The 12,052-nt window shown below is 40.8% G+C and overlaps 1 protein-coding gene across 3 annotated transcripts in view; it reads left to right on the top strand.

The window, feature by feature from the left end:
- The window catches only part of dennd2da (DENN/MADD domain containing 2Da), a 31,587-nt gene extending 25,534 nt beyond the window's left edge, over positions 1 to 6,053 (top strand). For all 3 annotated transcript variants that reach the window (XM_005458781.4, XM_005458780.4, XM_003454264.5), the window contains 6 exons: positions 1,947 to 2,095; positions 2,559 to 2,730; positions 2,826 to 2,876; positions 2,968 to 3,049; positions 3,133 to 3,378; positions 5,168 to 6,053. In XM_005458781.4, coding sequence (XP_005458838.1) covers positions 1,947 to 2,095; positions 2,559 to 2,730; positions 2,826 to 2,876; positions 2,968 to 3,049; positions 3,133 to 3,378; positions 5,168 to 5,235 — 768 coding nt within the window. In that variant the 3' untranslated portion in view covers positions 5,236 to 6,053. The remainder of the gene's footprint in view (positions 1 to 1,946; positions 2,096 to 2,558; positions 2,731 to 2,825; positions 2,877 to 2,967; positions 3,050 to 3,132; positions 3,379 to 5,167) is intronic.
- Positions 6,054 to 12,052: the final 5,999 nt, after the last annotated feature.

The following is a 12,052-nucleotide window of genomic DNA, read 5'->3' as shown; positions in this document are numbered from 1 at the left end:
TAGCTCTTTTTGTTCAAAGCACAGTACAGTGATCCTTTAAAATGTGTGTAGCTCAGGTTGTCATGTCTGTGAGTTTATTATCTGTGTTTTCTGGTTCATTTCAGTTCTCCGTCTGTATAAATCAGGGCTGAGAACCTTTTTCATGTGAAGGGCCATTTAAATTTTTATATAGTTCTCAGAGGGCCATACTGTTACAGACACATACTTAGGGATACAAAAAAGAAAGACCAAAAACGTCTGCAACTACTGAGGTTTCAGCTTCTTGGCTATTCACTCACCAGAAAACTCACACGTGTAATATTCTCCCGGTCACGCTGTGGTCGTGTGAAAGCTGCTCGTTACAAAGAGCGTTAACTTTGACTTGAAAGCGCATTTTTCTTTTATCCTGGAATATGCGGCATTCTGCATCCACCTTCCCTTTCCTGCCATGATTCATCCTTTGTTATCTGTGTCAGTCACGTAATGACGTACATCACGTGCTGTATTCACTGACCCTGAGTTTGACTTGGACATACGTAGCTGTGTGTTTGATCTCAGAAAACTAATGACTGACAATATTTTTTTTGCAGATTTCTTCTTTACCCATGCTATAAGTGCATACATTTATAAAAATGTATATAAATTTATTGCTTTGCAGTCCGCGGGGCGTGTACGGCCCGGAGGCCGGACGTTTCCCACCTCTGATATAAATGGTTTTGAAAAAAAGAAGTAAGCCTATGTGTTGACGTTGGACTGTTTGTTTTCATGCCCTGTTTGACCTGAAATCTCAGCTTTGAGGTATATTTAGTGCAATGCTGTTGGAACTGTTGGAACTGCCTACAAACATGTAAACTGTTCAGGACTGAATTCAGTAACTTCAACAGGTGCTACTTGTTAAACTTGTGACAAAGACAACAAATGTGACTAATGTAACATTAATTGTTACTAAAATTGGCAAAAGTTCAGACCTCACAAACATTTTCGTGATTTCAGAAATACATTTTTTTTCTTAAAATTAAGTGGCATTTTTTTTTTTTGCATTAAAATGACATGATAAGACAAATGCTAAACATATAATGTCAGCGCCTTAAAATAATTTGACACTGTTAATTACATACCTAGCATTTGTAGCATCATTGGTGCTGAGAAAAAACTTTCCTTTTTTCTTTTTGTAGCCAAAATGTGAATGTTGAGGTCAAGAAATGGCAGCAGTTCACAGCTGAGTTGATTGTAATGAGTGATCTGAATGATTTTAATGTAGCCACGTCATGTAAGCCCCCTGTGCACTGAAAATAACAAGTGTCAGTGTGGCAGTAAGCATTTAGAGACAAAGCAGCAGTAAACGATGTATGGAAGCAAACTGCAGACAGCCTAAAATGATGCATGCTGGTAGGAATGCCCTCTGCAGTGATCAAGGAGATTTTACAGTCGTCGAGTAGATGTCTCAATTTCAAGAGGGAAACGGCACACATGGAAGAGCTGAAAAGCCCACTAACCATACACCTCTATTCGTAAAATAATATATATGTTAAGAAGTTAAAGGTATTTCAACTACATTAGGCAGGTCACACGGAGCAGTAACCCAGGGACTATAAGAGATCCCTCAGGCTGGCATGTTTCTGAGGACTTGTCTGAACATGTTTTACATTGCCCAGCCTCTGTCTCAGAGCAGAAACCTGACACCCGTCATAGACCATGTTTCAACAGCTCACAGTCATCTCAGGTATTCACTGATGGTGGTCATTGTTTGTGACCAGGCCTCAGGGTGGGGGACACCATGGTTCTCTGGCTTTGTAAAGACATTTTTATGGGCAGTTTTCTAAACATGCTGATTTTCAAAGTGGAAGAAGAATAAATATAAAGAAATGGTGATATAGAAAGAGTTGGAAAGCAGAGCCCTGTCAGTTGAGTGATGACATGCTGGCACCACTGTTGACATATTTGTGACAGTGGTGACTTTCCACCAGATCATCAGTCTGACCCGGCCGCTGGATTCCTGGCTGGAACACGTCAACTTTGCCACGCTCTTTGACTGCCTGACGGACCAGCAAGTGCTGCTGGTGTTTGCAGCGGCTGTCTTGGAGAGACGGATCATTTTCATCGCAGATGAACTTGGGTATATCACATCGTCTATACACTCACACACGTACTTTAATCATACCAAGTATACTTTTATGTCATTTACTGCACAGCGTAGCTGTAGTTTGATTACACAACACGAAACACTGCCAACTGCTCAGTTTAGTGTCTCTGGTACATCTATGCAATGTATGCATTTTCAGCATTGCTGTAACATCTCCTCCATGACATCTCAGTTCTTGTCGCATCGGGTACATAATTTCAAATGATAATACATGTTTATTGTTTGAAAAGAAAACTCAAATAAATACATGAAGCAGCGTGTATTTGTGTCTACACCTTTCAGTCTGCTGCTTAACATAATAAGGGTGAAAAACATTGAGTGAGGCGCAGCTACATGTACTTAAACCATAGAAGAAGAAGAGAAAAATCTTTTTTTAATCACAAACATGTGCTGCCATCAGGATACCACATCTGATGTCGACTCTCTCTGTCTGCAGCACATTGTCTCAGGTCATTCATGCAGTAGCAGCCCTCCTCTACCCTTTCACCTGGCAGCATACCTTCATCTCCATTGTTCCAGAAATCCTCATCGATGTAGTGATGGCACCTACCCCCTATTTACTGGGAGTCCAGAAGCGCCTGCTGGATCAAGTCACTGACCAGACTGATGTGAGTTAACATGGAGACCATAAAAACAACCAAAAAGACGGTGTTAATATTGGCACTCTGTCCTTACTCTGGTGCTTTTTTTGTGTGTAACACAGCTGCTGGTGGTGGATTTGTCTGAGGATAAAAAGGACCCATTCATTGTTTCAGTAAGAGTTGTCAAATTATGAAAAACCGAAAATATTAACATCCTTAGGTCAAGATTTGTAGCTAACAAAAGCATTTCTGTCACAATTGCAGATTGGTGATGAAGGCTCTATCCTGCCTTCAAAGCTCCAGTCTGAAATATTAGAGGCTCTAAGTAAAAGACAAAATGCATCAGGTGGGTGAACAGCAGCACATGAACACATGTAGCACAGTGTTTCTTCACAATGATTCTTAAATGCTTTCTGTCCTCTCCTTCAGTGGGGGAGGAGCTAAACCGAGTGGTTTCTGAAGCCTTCCTGCAATTCTTCGTGAAAACAGTCGGCCATTATGCCTCATATGTAAAGTACGGACGCGCTGGAGAGCGTGGGGTGTTTGATAAGAGAAGCTTCTACAAGGCAATCGAGCCCAAGGTCACTCGACACTTTGTCAAGAAGTTCATTCAGACGCAGATGTTTGACTTGTTTATCCAGGAGGTGGAGCAGCAGCAGCCTGGACCACAGCAAGGTTAGCACTCAACTACAGCTCATAAACAAAGGAAGTAATCCCAATCCCAGGGACTCACACTCTGTGTGAGTCCCTGGGATTGGGCATGTCTTTCATCCTGTTTTCCTTCTTCACCCCAACCAATCACAGCAGATGGCCCCGCCCCTCCCTGAGCCTGGTTCTGCCGGAGGTTTCTTCCTGTTAAAAGGGAGTTTTTCCTTCCCACTGTCGCCAAAGTGCTTGCTCATAGGGGGTCATATGATATGATTGTTGGGGTTTTCTCTGTCTTTATTATTGTGCGATCTATTGTACAATATAAAGCGCCTTGAGGCGACTTTTGTTGTGATTTGGCGCTATATAAATAAAATTGAATTGAATTGAACTGAATTGTACTTTTCACTGTGCATGTTTTGTAAAATATATGAGCTGTGATTATAAAGTTTCAGTCTATAGTCTTTAATGCCCACTCATTCGTGTAGTTCTTTCAGTGTGCGATACATGAACGATGTGCTCTCAGTATTTCTTTTGGAATACCATCCTGGGAGCACCATGTGAACATCAATATCTATCATTTGGTCAAAGGCTGTGCATAGGGTGTCATCACGAGACTTCTCTAGTGGAACATCTAATCCCTTAGGCTCCACTACACACTCCTCTCTCACCAGTCTCCTGCATCACTATAAAAGGGTAGAGAGTCATTAGTCCCATCATAATCACCTGTCCCTCTGTCATCCTGGCACCACCCCTCCACTGCAGCAGGCCAGAGACCACACCCCTGCCACAGCTACCTTTGACCCCACTGACTACATGGGCCTGGCTAGCCACAGGATTTTCCAGGGTGCTAAGCCGGGTCAAGTCACTAATCCTGGCCTCCAGAGCTGCAAATAGGCTACAACTTTTTGTTATTAGTAAAGGAGGCTGAGGAGTAGTTAAACATCTGACACAATGAGCATAAAAGTGAGGGAGGGACACGTCTGCAAACACGCAGTGTGTGTTTGCAGATGTTTGTTGAGCTTTTTGTGAAACTTTGCTTTGAAAAACCCTGACTCTTTTCATGCTTGTTTCTCTTGAGTAGCACTAGCTTGATGCTGAACTACCACAAACGTAACTTATGGACACCTGAACTGTTCTGCCCAGTTTAACCCTGGAGTATAAATCATACAATGATAACAAGGAAGTGATACAATACCCAAGTGGGAGCACCACCACCAGAATCTGGTCAACAATTCAAGAGCAAATGACAGGAACAGAGGGAAAGGCCTGTGACAATGTGATTGTGCTGCACTGAACCAATCATTTGGTTGGAATAGAGTAAGAGCCACATGAGGTTGGGTGCAACACCTACAACCATGTACACTAGTATGTTAGGAGTCTGAGCAAGATAAAGGAGGAAATGATGACATGATAGAGCGTCTCATTGGTAGATCCCACACTTGATGGTGACTTGCGCTATGGGCTTGAAGTTAGCCTCTAGTGTTGTACGCCACATCTCTATTGGGTCCCTGACATGTAGAGATATAATCTGTGCGTGTGTACAGTATAGCTCTCTGATCATTAGGCTTCGTTACTCTCTTTCTGGTTAAGCATATAATACATTTAAACTTCATTGCTCTTCAACTTTCCACCATTTCAAATAAAGTCTAAGTCTGATGCCCAAATATTGTGCTATGAATATAAAGTCAAGTCATTATTTAAGATTAGTCAAGCAAGTCCTCACATTTGTGACTTATGTTAAGTCATGCACTTGACTTCTTTGGTAATATTGCTGCAGCAAAAGTCCAACCTGATTTGCATTTCCTTTGTCCTGTAGGAGTGTTTCACAAAAAGATCCTTGAATATCAAGAGAAGAAGAAAAAGGAGAAGACAAAGAAACACTAGCTGTCTGCATGGAAACATGGCTGTATAAAGGGGTATATAGATGTGAATATTGCACTGTGTTTTCTGTGTTATGTAGTTTGGAGTATATTAATTATGTTCTCATGTGTGAATTACTGTATGGCTGTGTGACTGCTCCTCACAATGTGAAACACTGGCAGAATGCGGGACTTGAATTCTCTGTGGTGGTTTTTAGCCTCTCTGATAATCAGGAACTTATTGCAAATAAAAACTAGCTTTTTAACCCTGGAGAACCCATGGGGTCAAATTTGACCCCATGGGTTCCCTAGAAAACCAATGGGGTTGGATCTGACCCTATTGGTTCTCCAGGGTTAAGTTCATGAACCTGCAGTTTGTTTTTTAAGGCTACTGATAGAAGATGTATATTTGGGATTGGAGCAGCAGTTTGTATCCAACACTGTGGCTGTCTCTGCATAATGTTCAGAGTAGACATGTACTCCCAACACACGTACAGAAAAAAAGAGTACATATGTCTTTATGCATGGTGTATATACATCTGTTTTTAGGGATGTGCTGTTGGTGGGGACTGCTCTACCTGTTTGTAGTCAGATCCATTTGACCCGATCTTTCATTTCATTTTTACAGAGACACTCAGAAACCATCAGCCAGTGTTGTACAGAATAAATTATCAAATGATTAATAATTAGCTGCTTTGTGATTTTACATCTGTTTAGTAACGGCCTCTTCACAAAACACACAATGTCACTGTGAAGTGGATCTTTGATTTTTGTCAGTTTGGAGAAATTCCTTCCAATTCTTGTTGAGGTATTACATTTATTAAATTAAAGTTTTCAGATTCACACAGACTCTCACTTTATTGTGCAGACTCACACGGGGCAGTGGGTACTCTGTATCCAAAAGTGGGGAAATCGATTTCCGAGCAGTAGCAGGTATTTTATTCCAGCTGTGTTTGGAGTGCAGTGGTCCCGTTAATGGCTACTGTTCGTATCCATGGATGCTTCTATGTAGACTGTTTGCTGACATTTTTAACTGTGCAGTGAAGCATCCATACATTTTGTGATTTTTACATTTTTTGTTCAACATTTATTTTTCCACCTCAGTCTGTCCTCTCTCTCCATCGTCCTTGTTTCATCTTTGCACTGCCACAAACACACACAGCACTTATAGTGCTAAACCTAGCTTAGCATTATAACTGCGATGTTCACTTAGACTACATGCCAGCTCTCACCTCGTACCGCTCTCCTTCCTGCTCGCTCTCTGTCTTTGTAAAAGGTGGAACATCATTGACAGTAGAGTTTAGAACAGATTATAACTGAATATGGGCTGCTGGACATTAACACTCAACATTTACTTGACTCTTCTCACCTGGATTTGGAGTTGTACTTCATTGTACACAAACATTGAACCACAAATGAACCAGACTATGAAACTTGAGTTTACAATAAGGTACATCAGCTCCTTGGCTGGTGCTGGAACTCGGGCTGTACCGGACTAGCAGTTCTGAAAGCTAAAATTAGCTAATGATAGCTAGTAATCGAGCCGATTTTAGGAATCGTTTTAACTCTATTTAGTGGGCAAACGTACGTGAGCAGACAGTTTGTAAGTCATGTTAACTGTGGTATCAGTATTGTGGTCGCTAACGTTTTACGTAACATGTGTTTTCAGTCAGCTCCACTGATTTGCATCATGCTTCCCAACATAAATAAAAGAAATAAGACTAAATCAAGACTCCTGTGCAATATCACAATTAGAATAAGATACACGTACACATATGCATGTTTATATATTTTATATATACATATACTCTCCCACAGTGCTCTCAGTAGCTCAGCGAGTTCCACCGTGGTACCATGATAGGATGCCACCTGTGCAACAAGTCCAGTTATCCTTGCTGCTAAATATTCCAAAGTCAGCTGTTTGTAGTGTTTTAACAAAGTGGAAGTGACTGAGAATGACAGCAGGGTCAGCGGATGCTGAGGGGTATGCAGAGGTCACAAACTGTCTGCAGAGTTGATCCCTACAGCCCTCCAAACTTCATGAGCCCTCCAAACTTCATGTGACCTCCAGATTGGCTCAAGAACAATGTGTAGAAAGTTTAATGGAATGGGTTTCCATCAACAAGCAGCTGCATGCAAGCCTAACATCATCAAATGCAAAGTGTCAGATGCAGCACACCAAGACATTTGGGACAATGACATCCTCCCAACTTTATGGTTTAGGGATGACCCCATCCTGTTTACACATGTGCACTAATGCAACAAAGCAAGGTCAACGGAGACGTGGACGAGTGGGTTTGGTGTGTGGCCTGAGTCCTGGCCTCAACCTGCCAGGACACCTTTGGGATGAATTAGAGCTTAAACTCCGAACGAGGCCTTCTCATCCAAAATTAGTGTCTGACCTCACAAATACGCTTCTGGGAGATGCTCAAAGATTACCCTAAACACTCTGCAACCTTGTGGAAAGCCTTCCCAAAAGGCTTGAAGCTATTATACATGAAAAAGGGTGAGCCAGCAACTTATTAAACCTTATTGAGCAGGGGTAGGCAGCTCCAGGCCTCGAGGGCCGGTGTCCTGCAGGTTTTAGATGTGTCCTTGATCCAACACAGCTGATTGAAATGGCTAAATGACCTCTTCAACATGTCTTGAAGTTCTACAGAGGCCTGGTAATGGACTAATCGTGTGATTCAGATGTACTGACACAGGGTGAGATCTAAAACCTGCAGGACACCGGCCCTCGAGGCCTGGAGTTGACTACCCTGCTATAGATTAAAAAAGAAATGCCTTTCAAGCTCATTCGTCCCTAACCAGGTCCTGAGGATTTGCGGGTGTGTACAGGAAAAGCAGTTCTAGTATATATTTTGGAACCAAGACATGAAGAACTTTAAAGGTTCTAAAATGTTAAAATCAGTTCCTCAAAGTTTTCTTTGTTTGCTCGAAAAGAAAAAAAAAACTATTTGGAACAGATTTACAGCAAATATCATGACATCAAAATAAACAATTAAAAATCAAATATGGATCATTTACATTTCAATTAATGCTGCACACAATACATGAGAAGGGTGTACAGCGACCTCTGCTGGTCTAAGAAATGTATGCTGCAGAGCAATGTGAAGAAACATTAGAAGAATATACTTGTGTGTATTGTGATGCATGTCCCTATCAGAGGTTTTCACTGGTGGCCATAAGAGATAAAGAAAAGGAAGAAGACAAGCACCAGTCCCAGGTTTGAGCAGTCCTGTATTAGAGGAGAGGAAATTGCCGGACACTAGAGCTTGGAGCATGGTTGACCTGTGTCAGTTGTCACATTGCTTGTTATTGCCACATAGAGAGTACTGTGTAATTCTGTGATATCACATATTTGACCTGACAGTCTGTCTGGTAGAAACAAGAGTAGGGGAAGAAAATTGAATCTTAAACTCAAGAGATAACAAAGGCTACCAAAATAAAACAGGAAATAACCAAAACACGAGAACAGCTCAAACAGAGACGCAGGAGACACAAGGCGGGCAAGATAAACTGAAAGGAGGACTACGATACTCAAACTAAAACCAGGAATGGACACCAGAGACCTGTGCTACACAGAAGGATTCTGGATTATCCAAGTAACTGGAGGGTTTTCAGCTGTGAACGTGATTCAGCTCTTATTGGGTTAAATTGTCAGGGTAATCGTTGTAGGGCAGGTTAGGTTCCAGATTAGAGATCAGTAGGTATGAAACCACCTACTGACCAATCAGTTTTCCATAAATCACTATTCCCGGGAGATTCCTCGGACCTCTGCGGGAAGAGTAAGATGGTTTTCAGTAGCATCTAAAGTCTTTGTGTTTTCCTGTTGAGCAATAAAAGTTAAATGCAACCTTTTCCTTGATTTTTTTTCTGTTGGCAGCAAGCACTTTTGCAACAATGGTGTTGTTGCGATCCTAAAACAGGACACCAGGGCAGCTCTAGGATCAAACCTTTAGGTGGGCTCAGCCCCCATTGAAAATCTCATGCATACTGTGCCTTGTAATTAATATTAACGGTAGTAGTAATAATGTAGCCTTTTTACATTCCAAATTTAAATTCGGGGGTCTAACCATTTAATTTTAAATGGTAAATGGACTGATTCTTATATAGTGCTTTTCTATTCTCCCGGAGTAAAAAAAGCACCAGTTATACAGCACCAGTTTGTGTCACACACAACACCTCTGTGTGAGTATGACAGTATGATACCAACAACACTGGACCGCTAAACCTGTTTTCATTCTATCCTGTAGGTGAACACAAAGCCAGAAATTAATACTATACATTACTCTTACTACTGATAGTTATTTTTAGGTGTGCTGTGATGACATTTGGGGGCACTTCAGCACCCAAAGAAGGGTCTAAACTGGCCTATGCAGGACACCGACACTGTGGGGTAGAGTTGGGTTGGATGCCACATTGCTACATTGTTGCTGCCACATTAGAGGACACTGTTGACCTGACAGTCTGTCTGTGTTTTGGAGTGGTCAGTTTGTGGAAAATACAAAAGTTTGAGGAGAGGAAGTACTTTGTACTTTTTATGGACCAGGGTCATTTTTCATGTTGTTGTTTTTATATTAAAAGATAATACAATATTAGTAGATTTTTTTTTAAAGGAGAGTTATTAAAAGCTAAAGCCATGTGTTAGCTAGGTTCAAATGTTTATCAAGAGGGCATGGAAAGGCAGTGGGTTTTTGTTTCTTTATGTCTTGGCACAATAGTTTGTGTTGAAGCATAAACTGATCTCACAGAGATTGTACTCCTCTGACTTGTGTGACTTTGAGTGAGTTATAGAGTTACTGGATCAAGACTAGCAACCTTTAAATAGAGACCATAAGACGTTCCTTTCCTGGATGATTGAGCATCACGATTTAATATGGAGAGCAGTTCAGTTTAATATTAATGTTGTTCATCTTTATTCTCAATCTTGCAAAAAAGACGTAGGCAAATTCCATGGCTGTCCTTTGTAATGATATCAATGACACATCAGTTAGAAATACAAAAATTACAGCCATGGAATTTGGAATCTGTCCACAGTTGGGTTGTTTTGGCTTTAACAATAGCTACAGGATTATAGTACTGTAAATTCATTCCTTTCACTGCTCGTATGTAAAATATTTCATAGTATTTATCACTGCTTCAAATTCATGGGGGCATTAGGTGGTGTTCATTTTTAAACTTACTGACATCTCTATCTGAAAAAACATACATAAATAATTTTTTTAATGGTCAAAAGCTATACAAGACCCCAATTTTTCCAGATTTTTTTGGAAAATTATGAAGTTTGATGTCTCATTGCACTCTGAAATGAAAGAATAGTAAAAATAAGCAATTGGAGTTGTCCTGTGAGCCACCGATCACACAAGCTGTTAACTCTCAGAAACTTGTCCTCTGATTGTGTCTTTGGGTCTGCAGACCTCTTCTTGTCACAGTTTGTTTCTGAGCCTTTGGATGGTGAAGGAAACTGTAGTCTCTGACACCTTACAGTACAACACTGTTCAACTGATGCTGACGAGGGTTTGGTACCACAGTGTGTTCCAACACTGCTTTTATGCAGACAGAGGAGGTTGGACGTAATCCAGAAATGTTGGAACAGCAGTAGGAATTAGTAGCAGCAGCTTTCAAGGCTTGATCAATCTCCATTGTTGCAGAACAGATTAAATTGTTAACCCATGTTGTATCATTCTGAAATGTACGTTATTTTTCAGTTTTAGGTAACCTTGCCTTTTTTTAACCTCTGGCAGTTCACCACTTTTGTACCATATAAAGCTGTTCATTGGACTTGAACGACTTGAACTGCAATAAATAAGTGGAAAAACTGGGGTGTTCTAAAATTTTTGACCCTTACTATGTGTTTACGTGTGTATCCTTTCAAAAAATTATATTTTACTAAAACCCCATTATTATCTATGTAGGGGAAACATACCCATACAATGTATCAGACTGTTGTTGATGGTAATGGCTTTTAGTTCCAAGTAAATGCAAAAATGAAAACATTTCCCATTTGGAGGCAGCACCTTAAGCTCTGATTTAATAGAGAAATGTTTATTGAAAGGCGTATCAATTATCAGCAATTCATGCGTAGAAAGTGTAACAAGCCGTCTACCCTACCCTATGAATCTTTAATGATCCATTTACACTTGTGTGAAACTTTTCCCAGCATTACCAGCAATACATTATCCCAGGGCAGGACTGGGACAAAAAATCGGCCCGGGCATTTTGACTAGAGACCGGCCCACCAGGTATTATAGGAAAAGCCATAAAGCCTTTGAATGAAAACAAACGCTGTTGTGACAGTGATGTACCCTGTCTTTTGGTATATTTATGATTTCTATACATTTTACATCAGATGAAAACTTTGGTTTTAAGATTCAGATAATTATTTTTTTAAAAGCGAGACATTTTAAATGAGAGTAAGAAAGAAAAGTATTTCTTTGTGCCCCCCTTTCCCTGTTAATGCCCTACCTGGCCCCCTGGCAAAACTTTGCTAGACCCGCCCCTGCACAGTTACCAGCTGTCAGCTACATAGAAAAGCATCCTGGTGTTATTTGTCTCTCAGAAACAGTTCATAACTTCCCTTCAACTCATCCATGTCACCTAAAAGGTAAACCTGTTTCTCCATCACCTGTTCAGCTCTGATGATTCAGTAAGGACATCTCCTGGTTTCATCTGCATGTTTCCCTCTCACCACATATCCAAACCGACATCATGACCAGCAGCTTTACAGCTGTGGCTCCAGCAAACATCAGCTGACACTAGAAATTAATATTAAATAAATTCTAACAACAGCTGATCAAGCTTAAAGGTGCTGCTGTTGTTTAACGCGACATCCGCTGGTT

Source organism: Oreochromis niloticus, linkage group LG20 (genome assembly GCF_001858045.2).
Source record: "Oreochromis niloticus isolate F11D_XX linkage group LG20, O_niloticus_UMD_NMBU, whole genome shotgun sequence".
Classification (NCBI taxonomy): Eukaryota; Metazoa; Chordata; class Actinopteri; order Cichliformes; family Cichlidae; genus Oreochromis; species Oreochromis niloticus.
This window is presented reverse-complemented; position numbering and strand designations above follow the sequence as displayed.